At 43.6% G+C, this 25282-nt stretch overlaps 1 protein-coding gene across 2 annotated transcripts in view; it reads right to left on the bottom strand.

Moving 5' to 3' along the window:
* Positions 1 to 20482, bottom strand: part of baz1a (bromodomain adjacent to zinc finger domain, 1A) — a 34501-nt gene extending 14019 nt beyond the window's left edge. For both annotated transcript variants that reach the window (XM_080750514.1, XM_080750515.1), the window contains exons 1-18: positions 20383 to 20482; positions 19758 to 19962; positions 17466 to 17744; positions 14467 to 14631; positions 14085 to 14186; positions 12160 to 12250; positions 9518 to 9652; positions 8688 to 8879; positions 8217 to 8312; positions 6248 to 6386; positions 5392 to 5514; positions 3428 to 3523; positions 3080 to 3304; positions 2571 to 2736; positions 2257 to 2343; positions 2085 to 2152; positions 1497 to 1591; positions 735 to 985 (exon numbers count right to left, since the gene is read on the bottom strand). In XM_080750514.1, the coding sequence (XP_080606640.1) occupies positions 735 to 985; positions 1497 to 1591; positions 2085 to 2152; positions 2257 to 2343; positions 2571 to 2736; positions 3080 to 3304; positions 3428 to 3523; positions 5392 to 5514; positions 6248 to 6386; positions 8217 to 8312; positions 8688 to 8879; positions 9518 to 9652; positions 12160 to 12250; positions 14085 to 14186; positions 14467 to 14631; positions 17466 to 17744; positions 19758 to 19870 (2423 nt within the window). In that variant the 5' untranslated portion in view covers positions 19871 to 19962; positions 20383 to 20482. The remainder of the gene's footprint in view (positions 1 to 734; positions 986 to 1496; positions 1592 to 2084; positions 2153 to 2256; positions 2344 to 2570; positions 2737 to 3079; positions 3305 to 3427; positions 3524 to 5391; positions 5515 to 6247; positions 6387 to 8216; positions 8313 to 8687; positions 8880 to 9517; positions 9653 to 12159; positions 12251 to 14084; positions 14187 to 14466; positions 14632 to 17465; positions 17745 to 19757; positions 19963 to 20382) is intronic.
* Between the last annotated feature and the right edge of the window lie 4800 nt (positions 20483 to 25282).

Below are 25282 nucleotides of genomic sequence, written 5' to 3'. Positions count from 1 at the left end.
GCCAGGCAGGACGGCCGTAGACTATGTATTCGCTCCTGGTCTGTCCGTGTGAGTGTTTGGCCTGGTGGAGAAAATTATGTAAGCGTGCTGCTAAATTGACGAAAGGCCCCAAAAACACAGTTTACCAACAGGACAAGGTATGTTGATCTCTAATGATTGCTTAGTGTAAATCAAATCACCTCCCCCTTGGCAATGTCAGCCTGAAGCATTGATAATCAGGTGTGATCCAGAAGAGTGTTGATATCCATTTTAGTTATTGGCTACTGTACTAAAGACTCCTCGAGCTACGTGATGTAAACTATGTCGTCTGGATACGGCACGGGCTGCACTGTGTGTCACCAAACGTCAAAAGATTTAGATCTGACTAAACGCTTGATCATATTTTGCTCATATTCTAATAATGTAAACACTACGCACTACATGCGCGCAGGTCAGCGGCCTGAGAGCAAAGTTAAACTGGAAGAGATGAAATGCAAGCTATGCATCTCTGAATAACAGTGATCAAAGCTCTAAATATCCATGAATCGAAGGCTTCATGAAAAACGTCAAATATTATTCAAAAATGACAAAAAACAAATATGTTGCTACATACTGTACATGTACTGTACTACACAAAAATGTGTTCCCGGCCTTAAAGCACGACGAAACACCTCGAGGGGCAGACGAAGAGTATTGGAATTTGTGTAATTTGGGAAAAGTTTTAGTTTTTAAGCCAACTTTAACAGCCCTGCTACCTGCTGGTGTCCATGGATGTGTCCTGCTGCTCTCCGTCCTCCGTCTGTCCGTCCTCCGTCCGTCCCTCCTGTGAGGGAGGCGCGGGGCGGGGCTCTAGCATGTCCTCCGTCAGACCGAAGGCGTCCTCCTCCACGAACAGAGCGCTGGTGGAGGGGAAGAGCCAGTAGCGCCTGTACAGCCTGTCTCTGCCCAGGGGAGCGATGGCCGTGCGAGAGGAACACTTCTGGATGCGATCCTGCAGCTCCTGAATCTGGAGAAACCACGCCATGCCAAAGTACACGTCACTACGAGCCCTTTCACACTTATTACACAATCTTCGAACGCAATTATTTGACAACAGTAAGACTCCCTAAATCGGGAGATAAGCGACCGTCAGGTCGCATGTAAAAATGGCGGAGCTATGAGAATGGCAAAAGTGTGACATGTGACTGACTGACTGACTGAATAACTGACAGCCAGTGGAGGTTTTGATAGTAACTTTTGCGTTATCCTTTTAGCATTATTGTATACGTTTTTACAAATTGTTAATAAAGCATTCAATCAATCAAAACAGACTTGTGCATCAGACATAGAAGTACTCAAATAATTCTATTTGGATTAATGATTGCAGTAGATAACCTAACCTAATATTTTAAAGAAACTGTACTGTATATATGTTTTTAAATTGCTGATTTGTTTAACTGTTGCATCCCTATACGATTGCAGTGTCCCGCTACTTTGTGAGGCGTTTCCACAACTGTGAGGAGGGGACTCCGTCTTACCCTCTCCTGCTCCTCCCCCAGCTCCTGGGCTGTGAGGCTGACGGGAGCAGCAGAGGAGGAGAGCGTCTTCTGTTTCTCCTTCTGGTTGAAGCCCCCTGCAGGAGAGAGGAGGTGCACGTTAGCAAGAGAGAGAGAGAACCCCACTGCAGGAGAGAGGAGGTGCACGTTAGCAAGAAAGAGAGAAACAATCTCTACCCATTTAAAGATCTGAGGCCCATTCTACAAATGCCTTCTAAATCAGTACAGTTTTCACACTTTCACGATTTAAAAGAAATAGCGATTTACAAGCTTATAGAGCTTGTAGATCTGCCATTTGTGAAGAGCCAATGCTCAGATCTAAAAGGACACAGATTCTTTCCCTCCCTGTTTTAACTCTTTTACTGCTTTGAACGTTAACGCTCGTCCCAAAATATTGGGGGGTCCTTGACACAAAACCGTTTGAGAACGACTGGCCAGATTACATTCAAAGTAGTACAGAATGAGAATCCTGGAGAGACAGCCAGACAGATTGGGAAGAGACAGATTGACAAGAGACAGAAAGAGACACAGACAGATGGTGTACAGTAAATAGATTAAGGATATATTAACCTGTCTTCTTGGTGTCATCCTCCTCATCTTCAGTGTTCTGTCCTGTCAGGCTCTCTCGATGCGCAGTGCTACAAGATACACAGTCAAATACTTCATATACACAATCACACAATACACAATAGATATACATGGTCACAGCACTACAATAGAGATATGTCAGTCTGCACGGTACCCGTTTCTGTCGTCTTTCAGTTTTTCTAACAACTCTTTCATTCTGAGCTCCTGTTCCTTCAGTTTCTCCTCTTTACGGACACGAACTCTGGAAGAAAGAAAACAACAACACTGAATTATTGTGAAAGCATATCTCCATGGGAGTCATCTCCTTTCCGCCTATTTACTGTGTTATGAGACTGAAATGATCTGCAATTGCAGATAATGGAGCCTTTATGTCAAAGAAACAATGAAATAACGTACCTGTATGCAGCCTCCTCTCTCTCCCTGCGGTGCTGCTCCGCTCTCAGCTCTCTAAACAATGAAATAACGTACCTGTATGCAGCCTCCTCTCTCTCCCTGCGGTGCTGCTCCGCTCGCATCTCTCTCAGCTCCTGTTTGATGATCTTCTGCTCTTCTGCGTTGTCTTCAATGAAGTCTCTGGTTGAGACCAGAGACAGCAGCTTCCCACACAAAACCTGAAGGATGGCCAGCTTCTCTCCTACCGCACACACACACACACACACACACACACACACACACACACACACACACACACACACACACACACACACACACACACACACACACACACACACACACACACACACACACACACACACACACACACACACACACACACACACACACTTAAGTAACATTTTTGGGGATATTCTACTGTTAGACTGATGATAGGCTCTTGGTTTACTTATGATCCTAGATTATATTCTTTCTATGCATTTCATTTGCTGTCCTTTCTTACGGTAAATCGCTCTGGATTAAGATCATCTGCTAAGTGCCTGAATAGTAAATTGTGGAGATTGCAGTTGAATTGGCTAATATACCTGGTGTCAGGTCGTAGACAGAGGTGTGGGCCAGTCTCTTCAGGAGGGCAGGGTTGGACACTCTGAGCTCCACACACGGGTCGTCGGTGGACATGAAGCCGCCCTGCTTCTGGTAGCGGAACTTGGCGTTGCCGTGGTTACAGTCCGCCCCCGAGGACAGGATGTGGAGACGCAGGATCTCCGACAGGGTGCAGCTGTCCAGGTCCAGCTTCTTGATGTGACACCCTGCACACACACAAACACACACATAGATCGTTCGACATACTGTATTTAAAATGGAGGAGTATTGAATGTGAGTATTGAATGGAGGAGTGAGTGAGTGAGTGAGTGAGTGAGTAAGTGTGTTACCCTGGTGTAGCTGAGACCAGGCAGCGGTCAGTGAGGCGACAGCGCTGATGGCCAAGTGATCACGGTCAGTCTCATCATCACGAGCCTCTGACACCTCTGTACACAGGAGAGGGAAAACGACAAGAAAACATAAATGACATGAAGAAGACACCAAAAGATACCTTAGTCAAATGCATGTTAGGCTATTTAAGCTTTGCACTGCAACGGCAGATGACAACGGCAACCGGAAATGATCAGCGCTCGATAGATCAACCTGCCGCCGTCGCAGCCGTCTCTACTAAGGCAGAATCTACCTTTCCACGTAGCGGCTACAACGCCTGCTGCGTGGTCGCGTCGCCAAGGGAACCAAAGTGTTCAGCGAAAGGGGTGGGACCCCGTCGCCGACGGCTGGTTGCTTAATACTTTTCAGTAAAAACGCGCTCCTTAAAGCTATACTGTGTAAGTTGCTCAACTTGTGGTCAGTAGCTCTATAGCAAACCTCGGTCGCGTCCGCGTCTTTCGGCCGTTTTTCGGTTCTCAAACCCCCGCGTCTGCCTCCACCTCGCCGAGATCTATCTTTTGAGGGGTCCCTGGTTCCTGTGCGTTCAGCCATTCCGGAGATACACTCCTTCACCCATGCTTCACCGTGCACCCGAGTATAGAGACACACGGGAGACTACAAATATGGCCGCCCTAGCGACCCCACTCCAAGATGCGCTGTGATTGGCCGGCAGTGTATAACCCTCGCTGTGATTGGCCGGTAGTATGATGACGTCATTTTGCCGCGAAATTCTCCCCCCCTCACGGCTCATAGAAAACATATAAAGAGAAGGCTTTTGAAGCTGAAAATAACGGAGTGGGGGTTCTAAAACTTTAGCGATTTAACAGTTAGGACCATTTTAAGATTTGTTTTATAAAAAAAGTTACATGGTATAACTTTAAATTTCCTATTAACATGGAGTCCTTGACATGAAAACATTTGGTTTAAAGTTCCACCTGTGGCTTAGACTAGACTCTGCAGTGCAGAGACGAATGTCCCAAAGTTTCAGCCCTGGGCACATGCTTTCATAGTACTAACTCTACCAACCAGCCCTGGGCACATGTTTTCATAGTACTAACTCTACCAACCAGTCCTGGGCACATGTTTTCATAGTACTAACTCTACCAACCAGTCCTGGGCACATGTTTTCATAGTACTAACTCTACCAACCAGCCCTGGGCACATGTTTTCATAGTACTAACTCTACCAACCAGTCCTGGGCACATGTTTTCATAGTACTAACTCTACCAACCAGTCCTGGGCACATGTTTTCATAGTACTAACTCTACCAACCAGTCCTGGGCACATGTTTTCATAGTACTAACTCTACCAACCAGTCCTGGGCACATGTTTTCATAGTACTAACTCTACCAACCAGTCCTGGGCACATGTTTTCATAGTACTAACTCTACCAACGAGCCCTGGGCACATGTTTTCATAGTACTAACTCTACCAACCAGTCCTGGGCACATGTTTTCATAGTACTAACTCTACCAACCAGCCCTGGGCACATGTTTTCATAGTACTAACTCTACCAACCAGTCCTGGGCACATGTTTTCATAGTACTAACTCTACCAACCAGCCCTGGGCACATGTTTTCATAGTACTAACTCTACCAACCAGTCCTGGGCACATGTTTTCATAGTACTAACTCTACCAACCAGCCCTGGGCACATGTTTTCATAGTACTAACTCTACCAACCAGTCCTGGGCACATGTTTTCATAGTACCAACTCTACCAACCAGCCCTGGGCACATGTTTTCATAGTACTAACTCTACCAACCAGTCCTGGGCACATGTTTTCATAGTACTAACTCTACCAACCAGTCCTGGGCACATGTTTTCATAGTACTAACTCTACCAACCAGTCCTGGGCACATGTTTTCATAGTACTAACTCTACCAACCAGTCCTGGGCACATGTTTTCATAGTACTCAGTCTACCTTCAGCCAGGGCCTCCTCCTGCTCCTCCGTCTGAGCCTGGAAGATGGCCGACAGGAAGAAGAACAGCAGCTCGCACAGCGGGCCTTCCGGGTCGGAGCCCACCAACGCCTCCTCCACGATCTCTGGTGGACACAACGGAACACAGCAACACATGAAGGAGAAGCAGAACCTGGGGATGCACTATGCATGTACACGCTTTTCACAGCTTTCAAACAAAAAAATCCACTTGGAAATCCGTTCAGGCATTCAGGAGATACCAGCCCTTATGTTTTCTTCAAATGTAAACAAACATGGCTGCCATGTTTGAAAGATAGGGTTGGTATGGGGGTTAAACATGCAATTTCGCGATTGCGATCATGCCTAGTACATTGTTGGAGGTCCAAAAAGTTTTTTTTTTTTTTTTAATTTTTTTTTATACCCTTGGGGGGGCGGGGGGGTTTTCTGGCCGGGCGGGGCGCCTGGCCTGTAAAGTGCTGCAGGAAACCCTGGGCTATACAGAATGAAGACCCGCCTTCCAGCCAATGGCATTCATTGTCTCCACCAGCCGAAGGCAGGGGGAGAGTATGTTTTTAAGACAATTTTTTTGGATATTACTCCTACAGGACAGATCATTGGCCTATTATAGCACCACCAGGACGCGTGGCTGGTGGAGACCTGTGCTCGGAAGAGCACTTCTTCTAGTTTCAGGTTTCATTTCTGGAGCGGATATAGGAAGATGGTGGATTTGCACTTGCTGAAAAATAGGTTTCATTTACGGTCTGTAGAAACCCATGGCGTGGCTCGGTCAACTTATTGATTAGTGTAGGTTTATTAAGGTAATCTCTCCAAAGGAATGTTTAGCTTAGTTGTTCTGACCCAGTGTGACGCCATCGGGGAACTCGTCTTTGAGGTCGAAGAATTCTCCAAATGCTCCGAGGAACTCTAGAACCATCAGAGCGTCTCCGAACAGCTCCGCCGGAACGCGGGTGTGAACAGGAACTGGACACGGCAACTCCTGGAAATTGATTGATAAAAAAAAGACAGAAAAAAAAGAAAAGAAATGAGTCTGACGGCAACCCTTAAGACACTGATCCATTTTATCATCAGTCTTGACAGCAACTCCCAGACACTGGTAAATTAAGGTGCCGGCTACACGGAGCTGGATATTTCTGAAGCTAGACATTTTTTTGTGCTGTTGGGGCTGGCAGCCACACGAAGCTGGATATTTCGGCTGTGAAACTGGATATTTTTGAGTGGTAGCCAATAGCTAACTTCAAGCTAACTTCATCCTGTTCTTGTTCATGAGTCATGACACAAAGGAAAGTGTTCAGGCGCGTCATGGCTGCGCACGGCTTGTGCATATACAGCGTATGTCTATGGTGGATTCTCTGGCCATTGGGCGCCCTTATGTGGAGATTCCAGGCACTGGATGAGTTAAACACGTTTTGGTATATGAGTGAGTTTTTAAAATCAAAACCTCCCATCCACTGGGCCGGGCGTTCTGATTGGCTTCTTCTCGCATTGCATGCACTGGGGTTTATTGTCTGTTAGTTGGTGCACCGGCATCATCAGTACACCTTAACTCATTGAGTGCCTATCCCGAATTAGTTCGGGATATATTATCGCATCCCAGAGTGCCTATCCCGAACTAGTTCGGGATATTAAAAAAAAATAATAATACATTTTTTTTTTGTTGAAAAAATCTTTTTTTTTATTTTTTTTTTGGACCCCATCAAATCTAGTGAACATGATTTCAATCGCGATTTTGCATGTTCCACCCCCATACAACCCCATCTAACATACAGGGCAGCCATGTTTGTTTACATAACATGTAAAACATAATGGCGATTATCTCAAGAATGCCTGAACGGATTTCCAATCGGATTTTTTTGTTTGAAAGCTGTGAACAAACTGCACAAATCCACTCCAATGCAATCCAGGATTGCATTGGATTTTTTAGAGCTCATTCTTCTCTGTTTTTTTTCCCATGCATGAGGTGTGCAAGGTTTAATCATGGCTAAGTTGACGAAAATAAGGCTTCTAAAATGCTTGGTAGCCAATAGCTAACTTCAAGCTAACTTCATCCTCTTCCTGTACATGCACAAAGGAAAGTGTTCAGGCAAGTCATGGCTGCAGGGCTTCTGCATATACCAGCATATCTCTATGGGATTTTCTATGGCCACTGGGCGCCCTCTAGTGGTGAAAGGGTGGCACTAAATGAGTTAAAATTGTCCAATGAGAAAGGCTCCAAAACTAAGCGCCATTAACACTTATGTTGCAATGATTTTTTCTCTTCAATGTCTCGCGTTGCCATGGTTACCATAGACTTCCATGTAATTGTGCAAGTGTGTAAAAAGTGCACGCCCATGCCTGGATGATGCACCACGTGTGTAGATGCTGTTCACAGCTTTCAAACAAAAAAATCCGCTTGGAAATCCGTTCAGGCATTCATGATTTATCAGCCATTATGTTTTCTTCAGATGTAAACAAACATGGCTGCCATGTTTGAAAGAATGGGTTGGTATGGGGGTTAAACATGCAATTTCGCGATCGCGATCATGCCTAATACATTTCTGGAGGTCCAAAAAAACTTTTTGAAAAAAAAAATTTGAAAAAAAAAAAAAAAAAAAAATTCAAAAACGGCCCAAACTCGGGAAACTCGTGGTTGGCACAGCACTAGTACCGATACAAACTCGGGAAACTCGGGGTTGGCACCATATGTGTTAATATGCATAATTCTTTTTAATCACACTCATTTTCTCTGATTAATTAAACTAAATGAATCAGTTAAGTCCCTGCCCTAATTAAACTCAGTCTGAAATCAAAGTCTGAGTTGTGTTTCTACCTTGAGGTCGTCTAACTCCATGTCCTCTCTGGGTTTGTTCCACAGCTTCATTCGTTCTGCATATCTTTTCTTCTCCTCCTTCAGCTTCTCTCGTTCCTAAAGGAGAAGAGCATGTTGTCAGGTTTTACACACACAATTCAACATTGTGTTTATTGCAACGGCATAGGTACATACCGTAGTTACATAGGGAGAGACAATGCAAATTAATGAACATTCAATAGAGGAATATGAAATGAATCCCCTGTACCCGTTTGTAAATATGCCAGATTTAGCAATAGGCTAATTTCCTTTGGCAGTTCCCAAACATAAAAACAATCAAACACACAAACATACATTAAAAAAAATCACATTCCTAATAATATATCTAAGAAATTATAGGCACTCAAAAGTTTGGGACATGTTATTTTTTTTAATCATTGCACAATAATGACTCATATTAGTACTGATGGGACAATAAATGAAAGATCTCACCATCTCCTTTTCCTGTTTCATTTTCTCCTTCTCCTCCTTCCTCCTCTCTCTCTCCTCTTCACACCTCCTCCTGAACTCCTCCCTCTGACGCTCCTTGTCCTCCCGCTCCTTCCGCCTGGCCTCCTGGAGGTCCTCCTTCTCTCTCCTCATCTTGTCCCGTTCGGCAGCAGGCATCGTGTCCTCTCTCTTCTCCTACCAGACCACAACAATGCTTCAGTGGTGGAAATCAACTACATTTGACTCAAGTAACTATACTTGAGTACAGGTTTGAGGAAGACTTAAGTGTTGGTACCAGGGTTCCCACACATCTTTACCAATTAATTTCCAAAACATCGACTAGAGCAGTGTTTCTCAAATGGGGGTACGTGTACCCCTAGGGGTACGCAGAGGTACTACAGGTGGTACTTGAGAGAAAATGGAAACATTTACTTTACTGTTGTGTTTTATGATAAAAGATTGACAAATGTATGTGAATGTGCTGCTTTGTAACCAAATGAAGTGAGAATTCTACTGTTACTGAAAAGAAAATAGGCTATTTACTTTTATTTTCAACATATTGACATAAAAACTGGACTTTTGATGTCAGTATTTTCTAGTCAAAATGTTGTTGTTGATTAAAGGGGGTTCTTGGATTCAGCAATCAGGAAAAGGGGGTACTGAAGCCCAAACAGTTTGAGAACCACTGGACTAGTCGGAGGAATCGCACATAGTCTGAAAACATCCGACACATCAATCCCTCAAATCACGGTGTGATCAAAACGGCATCAAAATAATAAGACACGCATTATAAACTGTACCGTACTTTAACACGACGACAGAAAAGAGCTCACCTGTACGGGTGAGGTGAGTGCAGGGGGGCGGCCCCGAGGCTTGGCCGGGGCGCTGCTGGGGAAGTGAGGTGGCTCGTCAGGAAAGAACTGAGAGAAGGTCTGCTCTGACAGGCCGAACTTGGACACTGTGGACGTCTGCACACACACACACACACACACACACACACACACACACACACACACACACACACACACACACACACACACACACACACACACACACACACACACACACACACACACACACACACTTTTTTTAATATTAATTTATTAAATACAGATTCATTGCATAAATGGAATAGTTCATCTTGGCACTTGAAGGCCTCCACGTTCGGAGATGTTCCCTAAATTCTTTTTTTCATGCTTTTTGAGCATCAGGGAAAGCTAAACAAAACCCACTATAGGGATACAATAGCAGAACAATAGTAATACATTGACATGTAACTTAGAAAATCATAAGTATTTGAGCTTAGCCAGACTGATCGTGCAAAGGTGGAGGCTGGGGTGGAGGAGGCAGCAAGCAGCGAATGATCCGAAGCTTCGGAAACCAAGCATAGGTAGAGAAAGTAAGCCGTATTTAAAGGGGCCTTAGTTTCCCTACTGAACGCCAGCTTTGATTGGAGTATGACAATGTGATGTAAAGATCAGCTGATATGAGAATGTGGAATGGGAAGAGAGCAGACTGACAGCTGACTACAGCTGGGCGCGGCAAGACTCTTCTTGTGTCCTGCATAAACTAACGCTGAAGCTACATGTGCTTCCGGTGAGCAGGTTGGTGCTAGTGTGGGACGATATGAAGCTTGTAGATCGGCTATTTTTTGGCAAAGACATTTGATAGAGAGTGAAAAAAAGACTATCAAGTACGTATACAGGTATCTTTTACCAATTATAGAGGGTTTAAATGCTACCGGATATGCAGCTCGGCAAATAAAAATCACACCCGTGTGAAGTGGAGCTGTGTGTGTGTGTGTGTGTGTGTGTGTGTGTGTGTGTGTGTGTGTGTACCGATTTGTGTGACATTTGAAGAAAATATGTAGGAAAAGGAGCAAAAAGTGTGTTTTGGAGAAAATTCAAGATGGCGGAAAATCTATCATGGCGCAAATGGGCGTGGCCTATATGGGGAGATGCGTCATGACCCAAGGAATCCAGGGAAAAAATATTTTTAATTTTCCGACCTACGGTTCAAGAGTTACAGGCCAAAACGTAAAGTGGGGTGTTATGGCGCCACCATGCGGCCAAATGACACAATTATTTTTTATTTAATCCTTGAAACCATTATGAACCTCCTCTCCAAGTCTTGAAACTCTAGCCCCTATGGTTTGCGAGAGACAAATAATTGAATGTGAGTTTTTGCGATTGCCATTATAAGTCAATGGGGAAAATTAATTCACTAATAAATTAATATCAATTAAACTATTGAACCTTTCTCTTAGCAAGTTACTAGCCCACTATTCCCGAGTAAGCCGGTCGATTTGACATATGGCGCGAGTGTGTGGTGGCAAAACTGTGGGACTAGTAGCGTGCCGAAGTCAGGCTACATACAGACACACACACAGACAGACACACAGACAGACAGACCCACAAAGCTACGTATAGGGAGCCTGTGTTTCACACAGCTCCAAAAAGTGAATTGATCCCAGTGCATGACGGAGGACGATATCACGATAAATTAAATCTCCGCGATACGATTATCGTGAGTGTTTTTCATTACGATATATGATAATATCGCGTGTCGTCCCATCCCTAGTTGGTGCCTTGCATGGTTTCCTCTGCCATCGGTGTATAAAGAGCTATATAAATGCACCATTTACCACACTATAGCAACACTATTGCAATCATTACTATGGGAATGTAGAGCTATTTCAACAACCGGAACAAATATCACGTACACAAGTGGTTAATAGATCTTTGGATACACATGTGTTATGACTGTGGTGAAGCTGTTATTGTGCTGCTGGTGAAGTTGCCATGGTCACTGTGGTGTGGCTGTGTGATTAGCAGGGTTATAGCAATGTGTGAGATTGAGGAACAAGTATATATCATTTTTTGAGCCCTAGTTCTCAACTATTCTATGTCGAGCCCTCAAATTGATAATATTTATTTGTCCAAGGACCCCAATTTGAAAGGGTTTTGTACCATGGACCGCCATATGTGAACGATTTATTGATCTACAAGCACGCAACACGTTGTAGCGTGATGCGTTTTGAGCTTGTGCATCAACTATTTTTCAATAACAGAGAAATAGAATAGGGCTTAACCACTTTCAACCTTAGAGAGTCTAGACTTTAAAGGACCAGGTCACCTCTGGGACAACCAGATCTTATTTTATTGTTGTGTGGGACACGATCAACACGATCCTGAATAATTTTTTGTGTTCAATCTGTGTTTTTAGATGTGTTAGTATTTCAGCATGCTACAACTGGTCATATGATGCATTTTGCGCCCGCTGGACTACTGGTCCAGGCGCATGCCACTTAGGCATTGCCACATGATGCCTGACTGCGTCGTCGGTTCGACTCCCGATTCGGACGACCTTTGCCGCATGTCACTCACTCCTTTGAGAAGTGCTGGCCAAGAGAAAGACATGCCGGTAGGAAATGTCTTCAATGTTTTTATGGCTGTAGTGCAGTAAGTGTACATACCTTGAGTCGTATGAAGCCATCGTGTGAAGGCTCACAGTATTGTTTTAACAACAGCTTCAGTCTCTCCCTCGACAGGCCGTTCTTCTTACGACTGCAATTCATAAAAAAGTAACAATCAGCACAATAACAACCGCAATAAGTAGCATAACAACACTGGAAGCTCTACCGAGCGACAATAATGTTTTATCTGTGATCAAAAATGCATATAAAAGTATTTAATTGTGAGAACTGTTGATTGGTGTAAAAGCAGCCTGCGTCAAAGTTTGACAAATAATAAGTGTTGCATTATGGGCGATTTAGTTGAATGTTACAAGTATTTTGTTCCACAACCCATAGATGACCATACTTAAAGTTGGTGTCATACTGTGTGTTTTTGGAGAGAGAGAGAGAGAGAGAGAGAGAGAGAGAGAGAGAGAGAGAGAGAGAGAGAGGGGAAAAATATGTTTTTATTTAAAAAGTCAATGCTCTATATTCAGAAAGTGATAATTGCTATGAAGTGTGTGTTCGGTAACAGGGGTCTCATACATTTTCAGTTCGGGATAATTTTTTTTATCCAACCAGGAGAGTGAGATCCACAAAGATCTTTAGCTTAAATGTTAGTGTTCCAGTTCCAGTTGCTTAACTCGTTTCATTTTATGGCTTCCAATTAATTTCCAAAACTTTTCCAGAATATTTAACCCAATTTCCAGGACTATATAACAATAATTCAGCTCAATAACGAGTCGCTTACTCCTATGTACAATGCCCAAAGACAGGCAGTGTATGCCAGTGGTTCTCAACCTTTTCAGGCTGTGACCCCCGAAATAATCATATTTGAAGAGAGTTGAGGAATTTTGTATAACACGGTTTTATTGTGAAAATAGCCGATCTACATGCTCACAACGTCTCGCGTTGCGAGCATGTAGATCTGCTATTCTCACAATTTCTGCCTCTAATATTTGACAATTTGGCCAATGTTTAATTTGTCATTTCAGTATTAACTCATTGAGTGCCAGCCTATCACCACTAGAGGGCGCCCAGTGACCAGAGAATAATAGAGATATGCTGGTAATGCATGCCCAAGCCCTGGAGCCATGACTTTTTTTACAAAGGAAAGGACACTTTCCTTTGTGCATGTACAGGAAGAGGATGAAGTTAGCTTGAAGTTAGCTATTGGCTACCAAGCATTTTAGAAGCCTTATTTTCGTCAACTTAGCCATGATTAAACCTTGCACACCTCATGCATGGGAAAAAAACAGAGAAGAATGAGCTCTAAAAAATCCAATGCAATCCTGGATTGCATTGGAGTGGATTTGTGCAGTTTGTTCACAGCTTTCAAACAAAAAAATCCGATTGGAAATCCGTTCAGGCATTCTTGAGATAATCGCCATTATGTTTTACATGTAATGTAAACAAAAATGGCTGCCCTGTATGTTAGATGGGGTTGTATGGGGGTGGAACATGCAAAATCGCGATTGAAATCATGTTCACCAGATTTGATGGGGTCCAAAAAAAAAAAAAAAAAAAAATCAAAAAAAAAATTTTCCAAAAAAAAAAAAATTTTTTTTTTTTTTTATTTTATTTTTTTTTTTTTTTAAAAGCCGAACTTGTTCGGGATCGGCACTCTACGATACGCTAATAAAGCCGAACTAGTTCGGGATTGGCACTCAATGAGTTAACAAAATCATTAACAAAAGACAATGTATAGTTATTTTTTCCAGGACCTTCCAGGACCATTGATCAATTCCAAAACTTTTCCAGTACTGGAAAAATATTTTTCTAATTTCAAAATATTTCCAGGAATGTCATGACCGTGGGAACCCTGAACGCACAAAAGGTTAGGAAGTAGCAATGATTACTGTTACTATCAGACTACTCTACTATAGAGATATTTAACACTTATTTGAACAAAGAATGACCACATAAACCCCTTTAAGAACACTCACTTGATCTGGTTGGCCTTGGCGAGAAACGGAGGGCTGTCATCTGCCTTAACGAGCTTCACCTTGTACTTGAACACACCAGGGGTCAGAGACTTCCTCTTCACCCTGTCACCAAAACAAAAGTCAGGATTCAAACCTGCATCTTTTACAAACTTAAAGGGGTATTTCACTTGAACAAATTGAACACAATCTATTTTGTTCTAATTTTTCTCCAATAGAATTGTTCTTATTTCAATCATGGCCAGCATAGGGCACATTTTCATTAGGGGGTCCTTTGATAACCACTGGTATAGTAAAGGGATACACCATTATAGTATAGTGGTTAATCAATAATGATCAATAGAGTAATGCACTGATATGTACATTAAGTGGTGGTTCTACTGACCCGTTGACTTGTGGTTTGGGTGCATCGTCATCACTGTCGCTGCTGATGACGATGGTGTCTCCCTCAGGCGGTTGTTTGCCGTTAACCTTGGCAACTGTTGTCGATTTCGCCTGGCCGTTACAGCATGCTGACGGAGACTGAACCTCCAAGATCTCACATAAACATCTGTCAACAAACACACACAAAGGACATCATTTTTCAAACTTCAGTGACTTGCAGATTCCCTGTGATTTCAGCTTTTGGAGAGTGACATTACACCGATCACTGTAACTCCACAGCGAAACATCCATGCTGCGTTCAGTTTACTTAAAGGAAAAAGCTGCACTAAATAACATCAAGCCTCATTTTCGTACCACAACCACAACAAATTGCTTAAGTAGCGATAGGCTTATGGGTTCCACTCTATGCTATGAGGGCTGCTGGGTTCTGCTGGGGAAACTAGACAACAGGGGCATTTCTGCCTAATAGATCCCATGGACAGTCATTTGGGATCAATATAAGTAGGAAATGTTATTTTGTGCAGAGTTGTCCTTTAAGTTGAGAATGACAGGGGATGGAGCACACTGAAAAGGCTTTCAATGACGGGTTACTTTACAACTGGTGCACATTAAGCTACCAAAAATATAGCCTAAGGCTAGGCATATATTAAAATAATTACATCCATTCATAACAACCGATTATTTGTAGCCTATTTTGTTCTTTGTTATCGTTATATGTCTGCAGATTGAAGACCCATGATAAATGTGAATTCACACATGGTTTACCAGGCTAACTTCTCTCTGCCTGCTGTCTGTTGGTGACCAACATTCAGCGTGGCATAGTTGTAAACTATTTAGCTGTGGATGATTCACTGTCTGTAGATTAATAAACTACCTAGTAGGCTGTGTTTTGATGCCAGAGTCGCTGGCTGCATTGGTACACGGATCTCATATATGGCCTCCTTGGATTACAGAAATCCGTTGCCAAGATGGACATCTTTAATCCATGGATTAACATCAACTGCACACACATTCATTCACATTTGTGTTGTCATACATTAGGTAGAGGCCTCGTATAAATAAGCCCTTGCGTCCTCCTGGCAATCTTTTTTCCTACTTTGGTGTAATATTCTTTCTTGTATTGTCTTTAAAGGACCTACACCATGAAATTTCACTTTTTCTATTTTAAAACCTTTTTTTGGGGTCCCACTGGCACCTTCTATCCTCACAAAGTCCTATTTCTGACCATTGTGTCTTTTTCTGTTTTTGGGAAGGCAGAGTTGAAAAGCTTTCCACGGGTTCTCAGAACAGTGCTGTTCTGAGAGTTGACGCATGTGACGTCACACGCGTCGTCCCCCCCCCCCCCCGCCCTTCAGGTAAAAAACAGAGCTACTGTTGTAAACCCAGCCCCTCATTTGTTTCTAATTTGCTTAGCCTCCACCTCTATCTGCAGCTGGCTTACTGTTCTGGGGCTGCTCACTCAGTGCTCTCACTCTGCCTCCCTGTATAGTCATTTCCTTCTTTTATTCTATCAACATTTTTGCTATCAACTTGTCCAAGGAGAAGTCTTAACGTTCCTGGATTGCACTATATATGTGACGTTATAGACTGTGAGGACCCAAGCTTCGTCCCTTCTATCAAGGAAACAAAATACTATTTTTAATGGCGATGGTCCTGTCTGTGGCTGTGAAGAAAAGCCCAGATCAATCTTGGCTTTGCCTTTGCCACAAACCACAAACCAGCCCCGGCCCGCGCCGTTCCCCCGTTGCCCAGGTCTCTCTCCCCGGGCAGGGAGCAGACGATGTCCCCGCCGCCCATGGAGCTTCCCTCCTCCCCGGCCGCTCCGAGTCGCAGCGCCGCTAAGCGGCCGCCGCTGGCCTCCTCCTCCTCCTGCTGCTCCCCGGCCCGCAGGGGGTCCATGCCGGTCGGACCCCCTTCCCTCCTCCTCCGTGTCCGTGATAGACCGCCTCTCCTATCGCTGTCCCACCCCCGGTTTTCCCCTCCCTGTCGCCGGCTTGAGAGAGCTTCACAGCCCGCCTCTTCTGTCACTGTTCGCGGCTAGAGTGAGTAAAACACCCCGGTCCTTATCCCCGGCTATATAACAGTCTATAAACCAGGCTATATTCTTTTCTTCACTGCATACTATGTATCTCTCACGGTAGAACAATGTTTTTTGGCGATAATGAACCATCTGCGCTGCAGATGAAAACGCTCCAACCAGGAGGAAGAGGAGCGGGTCGAGCGACCAGACAGAGCGTAGGTGCCCGTCGTAGGTGCACCGTCTCGGGCTGCGCTCGCGGGCCGCTCGCGGGGCGCCCCGCGATCCCCGGAGCTCGCGTGGCGAGCGAGCGGCTGTTAAATTTCATACATTTTTATACATTATACATAAATACAATGCGGGTGGGGTTGATTGTCTAATGTACATTAACGTTCTCTAATGTCTGGTCTAGCAACGGTCGCCCTGTGTCATTTGACAGTAGGCTTATATCATACAACATAGGCCTACAGTAGGCTATAATCAGAGCTGCAACATTATCCTATTTTTAATTGGCCCAATATATTTGTTGTCAACGTTGGAGAGGAGAGGAAAAAACCCCACTAGATGCGCCACTGAGCAAACAAAGGCCGTTTTGGTATTGCAGCTTGAGAGCCTAATGATAGCACAGCTAGTAGAAACAAAAGGAATGGTCAGAGTGTGTGTTTGAGGGTTAAGACCTGTCTAAGACTCAATTTTGAGCATATATTTATACAAAAAATAGTTTTAAAAGCATGGTGTAGGCCCTTTAAAAGGTGCTGAATAAATCAAATCAAATATTTTTCTTTCTTACGGCTCCACCGGGCGTGTCAAGTGTCGCGTCAACATCAACACTGGGAAGTTCGCTACCATTTTAATGGTGCTCACGTGAATGTCGGACGCTCAAATTCGCCCCGATTCATTTTTTGACACTCTCCGACACCGTCTTTTTGGTGGAGCCCTGGCCTTACATTACATTCACACACACACACACTCTTGCTCTCTACCTGGCTCCATTGCGTCCTGCGACGTCCACAGTCTCCCCGGGGAAGAATCTCTGGCGAGCGAAGTCGTACACGTCCTCGCAGAGCTCGCTGAGGCGGCAGCGCTGCGTCATGGAGGTCAGGTGGAGCAGGGGCAGCACCAGCGCCGTGGGGAAGTTCTGCAGGTTCTGCTTGGCCCGCCTCTCACTGTCCACGGCCTCCAGGTAGGTGAGGCCGGGCCTCCCGGTCAGAGAACAGCTCCACACCAGACTGTTACACAGGATGGTCCTCTCAAAGAACTCACTGCAGGGAGACAACACAACATCCATCCAGCTAGCTTTAGAGTCCTGACGTTTAGACGTTGCTGCCGCCATGATGAGATGCGGAGGTGCTGAGGGTCAATTTACGATTCTGTCCCTATCGGTGCATAACTCTAACGGCGCTGAGTCGGCTCAAGTGGACTTCACAACACACGGCACGGCGAACCCGCTCGTCGGTGTCTCAAGTCCGCTTGAGACACCGTACCTCCGTCGTCTCCACCGAAAACATCCCCCCCCCCCCCCCCCCCGTCACTTGCTTTTTTCCTGCATAGTACTGCATTTTATTTGTCTGTCATTCTATTTTAAATAATGGGTGTCTCCACAGAAAGAACAGTGGAAGTGGGAGACTTGCAAAAAAAATAAAAATAAAATAAATAGCACTGCTCTTTTCACACTAGGTGTGATTTTATATGTATAATTCATAGTTACAGTTACAGCTTAATTTAAACAAAAATGCACACCACTTCTTTAGCTAGTCTAGAACACAGATGCCATGACTATAACATTTTAATTTAAAGTAACACAACATTTTAAGAACAGAGGCCATTGCCTGAGGAAGGTTGCATAATAATAAAAGTGTTCTTTTTGCAAGTGTAGCTGTGCATTTTTATTTATTTATTTATTTTTTCAATACAAGAACAAAAATAGAATTTTGTTTTATGATCCAGAAATAGCCGATCTACAAGCTCAGAACCGACGTGCTGCGAGGCCACTGTGCACTTGTAGATCGGCTATTTCTGCTGCGCGACACCGGCACGCAGCTAAAGTATACATCGAACTTTACCGCTTCGCTGAAGCTAACCGGCATGTTACGCCCAAACTAGTGACCCATCGAATTGCAGCGGTCAGTTCTCTACAACATCCATCATATTATGACCTATTAAACTAACACGTAAAACAAACTAAACACACGTCTGTTCACGTCATCTGCTGTCCGTTCGCGGTTGTTTTGTTTAATTGTTTTAACCGCGCACCGACGGTGACGAGTGGCAAGCGGCGCGGCTAGGTCACGGAATTCAACGGGTCACCAAGTGCGGCGTAACAGCTGTTTCAGTGGAGCGTTCGTTGCCGCTAGCTCGCGAGCGGCTAACCTCGACAACAACAAACGGCTTAACTTTAGCTCAACGCTAACACAAAACTGACCTCATTCGTGACATAACGTCATAATATGCTCGTTTCATTACGTTCTATGACCGTTAACTTAGTTTGGTAACTTAAAACACAAAGTCAACTAGCTAGCTCAACCAGCTGCTTAACTTACTAGGAGTAGTAGTAGTTTTATATATAGCCTACTCTATGAGTAGTACACACACACTGTACATTATAACGTTAGCCTTGGCTGCTAACTTAGCTAAACTCTTCTTAACTTCTACTTCATCGCTTCGTATGTTCGTGTACCGCGAAGAAAATGACGTGATTTCAACCGAATTGTGTCTACGCGTGACGCGTCGACACTTCGAAATGACCTCTTTTTTTGATGTAAATATTAAATAAACAGGAGTTTATAAGAAAGAAAGAAAAAGTTCAGGCTGTGGTTCATTCAGTCCACCAATAACACACATTTCAATCATTATTAACATCAACTACATTATGCATTATGTGCCTTTCATACAAGCTTCTGTTTTTGTTTTAAGTGTGTCACGCAGCATCTTCAAATCTCTGACATCTCTGTAGCTGTCAGTCAAGTTTTAACATAATTTCTATGATCATATTCATCACTTCGTCATTCTAAAGTCAATTGTTTTAGATCCAACATGAACATCCTGTTTAATGTAAACATCAAATTCATCAACGATCAGATAAACACACAAGTGAAATCATTATAGCCTATATTGCCTACCTTTTCTAACTCTGAGAGGATGCATAACAATAACATGTAACCAAATGTCCAATAAGGGTCCTATTTGGTTACATGTGTGTGTTAACCGTCTCAGAGTTATTTAGGTGGTGGTTAATTGAGTATTAATCAACTGCGTTAAAATATCCATCAACTCACTCGTAGGTCCTGAAGATCTCGTGGGTGATCTTACAGAGGAAGACTTCTTCATCTGGTCTGAGGTCAGCTGGAGGTTTCTGTCTGACGAAGGGCTTTCTGTGCAGAAGAGGCATCTCTCTGTAGTCCTTTAGTTATCTATTTATTTATTCCTTTCTTTCTCTCTCTCTCGTTCGGGGATCGTGTCTTCTCTCTATAAAAACAAGTCCTTCGAGAACAGGAGGGAAAACACAAGTCATACAGCCTTCATAATATTCTGCTTCGATCAAAAGTTGTAGATGACGAGAGATCAATCATCATAATAATAATTCATCATCGCCCGATCGTGTATTATAGTTACGCAACAAAATATGATTAATAAACTGGGGTGGTGAAAACGAAAACCCCAAACAGATCCAAACGTTTTAAAAGACGAAGATAGTTTGGTTTCTTTTGTCTTTGGAGCTGAACTACTCTAATCTGATCCACAACAGCGCATGGAAACGTGCTCCTCTCTCACTCTGAAGTCCGTTTGACATGAGTCACAAAAAAGCCTCTGTTTCGGAGACTTTAAAATGAACGCCGTAGAATTTAAATCAACTATTCAAACAACGGAGAAGCTGATCGATGAGTTTCAAACGGTCTTTACCCAGTTATGTAACGAAGAAGTGGCGATAATCCGCGTTTTTGTTACAATTCTAAAGTGTACCCGCCGGGTCGTCTCTTCTTCTTTCTCCTGGATCACTTCCACTGTCAGTCACATTGTGGGAAAACACATCGACACTTCCGCCCGTGCGTTTCAGAATAAAACTCACATTGACCAACTCTAACGTTAATCACATAAAGGATTCATATTTAGCCAATATCAGTCAAGCCAATTGGAATGGGATTATAGATTTTTTTTTTTTTGGCAAGCTGAAAGCACTTGAAGCACCACATGTCCGTTGACACTTTTTAAAAGGGACAAAAACCCTAGACATTTGTCTAGATGGAGTTTTGAGTTTTTTTTTTTGTTGTTTTTTTGTTGCTGTAACCTATAGTTTATTCAGACTCACAGAGGCCACTGGGACAATTATGTCTAGGGGCCTATAGGCTTACAAGAACGCTCGGCTCGCCTCAAATCACAATTGACCTGGGTCAAATCCAGCGTCATCGGAATGGTTGCCACTATTCATAAATGTAACCTCAGTCAAATATATGCCAAAGCCAAACCTTATTTCTAAACTTAACCTCACTAAACTATGCCTAACCCTAGCCTTATTCCTAACCCTAACCTCGATAAAATAAATAGGCCTACAAGAATACAAAAAGGGAGGGGAGCGGACCTTTTTACAGGATTCACTGTCTGCAGGTCCATTAGGAAGGCCAGTCGCCCAGTTAGGGCCATGGGAGGCGTGCTGTAGCCTACAGGTTGAGGGCAGGGGCCTATGTATTTGATTTTGAGTGCTAAGACATTTCAGCAAATTGTCATTACAAGGCTGTCCAAGGGCCAATTGGGACTGGCCCTCCTAAAGGCCTCCTCACCATGGGTTTGTTGGGTTTCTTCCTCATGGAAGACACAGACTGGGGCACCAACCCAAAACCCAACCAATTCTGGCTGTCACCCGTCTCTCCGTTGGTCACCAAACTATTCCTGGTTGTCATTCCTCATGAGTCACTATAAATAAAACGAAAAAACATAGCATGGATGCACCTGGGACGTATCTTCAGTGGTGTAGCCCAATGCCATAGGCATAGGGGTTGTTTTGGATCTCGCAACATCATGTAGACCTACCCCAGGCTCAGGTGACCCAGCCGGGGGGATCGAGTCCTGACTTTACGTCCCAGTAATAAAAACTAGCGGAGTAATAAGTAAGCTACAATATTTGCCTCCGAGATGGAGTAGCCTAGAAGTAAAAGTACTGAAAATACTCAAGTAAAGTACAGTACTTGGGAGTAAATGTAATTAGTTAGCCTAGACCACTGCAGGGGGAAAAAATACCTTTACGTTTGGGATCATAGACAAAGACATCTGTGTCTGGGATCCTGAGGATGACAGGATAGCTAGTTTATTTTGGAGGCTGAATGAGCCCAGTTCCGCCCTAGTATATGTGTGTGTGTGGTGTTGACAGCTAGATAGCGGGCTGATTGGCGCGTTGTTGACGACAAGTTAGATCCGCTCTACTTCACTGGTGTGGCGTTCACGCACATCTCGTAAACTGGGAAATAGCACACATGGAAAAATGCAAATGTTATTTTATTCACTTGCGTCGCGCGAGTCACAGCAAATGGAACTCTATGGACTCTATGGTAAATAGACCTATATAATTATAACAAACCTTACATGGGTTTGAGCCTGAGGAAGGAGGGGATTTTTTTAAATTGTCTTTCACACACCAGACCTCCAAATTCACAATCGATCACAAACCTAAAATGAAATCATGGATGAAATATATGTGTAAATAATAGTAGGCCTAGCCTACATTGTTATTGCCTTAAGCTTCCTGGTTATTCACAAAATACATAGGTAATAAAACCGTAATAACGTTCTGTTGAGGATTTTACATAAATAAATAAAAATATTTACTGGAACGCAGCACGTCGATGGGGTAGGATTCTGGAAGTTTGTAATTGGGCGGGCCTTAACCATTAACTCTGCATGGTTTGCTATCTTTATTGGCCTGTACACCTGTCTTTCATTAATTTACTGCCAATGAGTCTTAGAAATGATTGTTCCATTAACGCACCTTTAGAAAGGAGTCTCTCTCTCTCTCTCTCTGTGTGTGTGTGTGTGTGTGTGTGTGTGTGTGTGTGTGTGTGTGTGTGTGTGTGTGTGTGTGTGTGTGTGTATAGTGTCAGTGTGTTGTTTGGGGGGGGGGGGGGGACTGCCTTAAGAAATGTGCAGCAGTAGGCCTAGATATGGACTGCATGTCTTCCAACAGTCATTCTCTCAAGACAATAAAAGGAAGAGGGACAAACCGAGTGGGCGTTCCCTTTTCTTTGACGATGGCTAGCCAGATTGTCCAACAGTAGACCTGTCCTGCAGTATAGTCATTTGAATTCCATCAACGACATAATAATAATAATAATGGATTGCATTTTTATAGCACTTTTCTAAGCAAGTTGCGAACTCAAAGCGCTTAATGGTTCATTCATTCATACATTGGGAGGTGAAGCGGCGAACAGTCAACGCCAGCGTCCTCACTTACCCCATTCACACACCAATGGTGGCAACTGACAAGCTAACATAGCATTTCATGTAAAAGCCTTCTCTAATATGCTACAATCAACAGCAGTTTTTGGGTAGAGATAGTACAGGTGCACCCTATTGTGTAGCCTACATGAATCTAGTGTCTCTGCATGGAGGCATATTTGAGGCCGACCAGACCACTTACTTCACCACCCAGGTCACGTGTCCACAGGCACTGACACAGGATGGTAGGCTCTGCTGCTATTCTTCTGAATGATGATGATCAGGGGACAGGGGTCATCTGAGAGTGTACAAATGGAACCAAATGGACCCTTTGTACACTCAGAGTTATGGTGGTCCTTGACTCCTTACAAATAAACATTTAAGAACCACTAATACTGGCCTCATAATATCCCCTGGTGTCCAGTACAGTAAATCAGTGTCATACATATTCTAAACCTGGAGATTATAATGGTGTGTAAAACAGAAAATCTCAAATCTGCCACGGACACATTTGTCTGCGTACATACATATTGATGACCCCTGATGATGATGATGACTTTAACAAGCACATACAGTTCAGTTTTTTGGCACAAATGTCAGACAATCAAAGCTGAATTCTTGCCACAGTAAAGGTGAAAGATAGGGTAATAATATTACTTGGTTAAACAATATTTCTTTTTACGTTTTTACGTTATTCTTACCGTTTGCTCAGTCATAGAGGTCTGTCTGTCTCTCCAGCTCTTCCATGAATAGAACATTTTCAGCAATAGGTGACAAATTGGCAGCCAATCAGGCTAGCAAGAGTATCCATTTATCAGCTTTATTATTAGTGTGGGCAACCAGCAGGGACGTGCAGAGGATGTTAGAGAGGCAGGGGCTGACATTTCTAAAAGGGCCTTTTAGTGAAAATATCGAAAAAATAGCCAACCTCCAAGCTAACAACGTGACGCGTTGTGAGCTTGGAGGTCGGCTATTTTCAGTGTGTTATACAACACTGTACTCAAGAGGAACACACACTGGTGGCGGAGGCGGAGGCGGTGCGGAAGTGGCGCGTCAAAAAATACGGCCCTGTTATTTTCAATGAACTAACCCACACCGGCGGCGTCAGACGCGCGCATTCGCGGGTCTGCCACCTCGTCTGCCGTGCCGATACGCCGCTGTTCTATTTTCCCTTTTTATTAGCCAGAAGCTATGCCCCTCCCCTAAAAGCTTTTGTCCAATGCTAGCTTAGCAACCGGCAGCTTGCCAAGGCTGTTGCCAAGGCAAACTTTGGCAAGCAGGAAGTTATTCTAAGCTAGCATTGGACAAAAGATTTTTGGGAGGGGCATAGCTACTGGCCAATTGACCCTTTGTCAAGTCCCGCCCGTGGTTCCGCCCCCCTTCGCACTCATTGGTTGCTCTGTCTTGGTTGGACAAAAATCCTTTCTCTCCAGCCACTACCATTGGAATAATGGGTTTTTCAGTTGCTTCGTATTGTTGTTCTGTGTGTTCAATTCTGATTTAAAATTTGGTTTCAGTAAAAAGGAACACCTCAGGTGCAGTATTAGTGACTGGGCATGTTTTTAAATCTTTTCTTTTCTCCAAGAATGATGTTTTAGCAAATTCAACATAAACAAGGCGGAACCAATGCGGAAAAAGGCAGAAAGAGCCTGCTGGTTGGGACCAACCAGAAGGCTGACAAAGGATGAATTCTTTCAACATAAGATGGTGCATTCAAGTTCAGGAGAGTTTGAACAAGGCAATTCTCTTGAATGCTGCCTTCAGTTATGGCATGGAAAGAGGGCATTTGCACCATAGTAAATGCTGCATTCATGGTCTGGTGGGCACTTTTTACAGACAGTGATGTCTACAGTATGTGTGCACGTGCCTGGCAACCAGCCTATATTGTTCTAGCCCATTGTTCATAGTATTCCGGATCCACAATCTGATGTCATCAGTGATGTCATTGATGCTTCCTTCCTCGGGAAGGTCACAGAGCAGCATTCTCAGTGACGTCACCAGTATAGAGTAAGTCCTCTAGTAGCTTGAGGATTGGTCAAGCTTCACATGACAATCTGGCTCTCCAGACAATAGATAGGCAACCACACTTGCAATTTCCAATTGCATCTTTCTAGTTATTACTTGCGTCAGCAGAAGTTGGCACCTCGACAGAGTGCAGTCTAGTTTTTTTTTTTTTTTTTTCATTTATGTTTTATTGTATTTTTCATATAAATCACAAAAACAAAGCAAACATAATCATAAAATAAAAAAATAAACACTTATAGAAATACACACACATATCCAAGGGGGAGGTATCTGCCACTCTACACATTAGTTACTCTCTATACATATAGCACATTCATTTCAAAATGCACGGTCCGCTATGGGGCGAACTCAA

This window comes from Nannobrachium achirus, assembly GCF_963921795.1.
Source record: "Nannobrachium achirus genome assembly, chromosome: 20".
Lineage (NCBI taxonomy): Eukaryota > Metazoa > Chordata > Actinopteri > Myctophiformes > Myctophidae > Nannobrachium > Nannobrachium achirus.
Note: the sequence above shows the minus strand (reverse complement) of the source record. Positions and strands in the feature narration are given on the sequence as shown.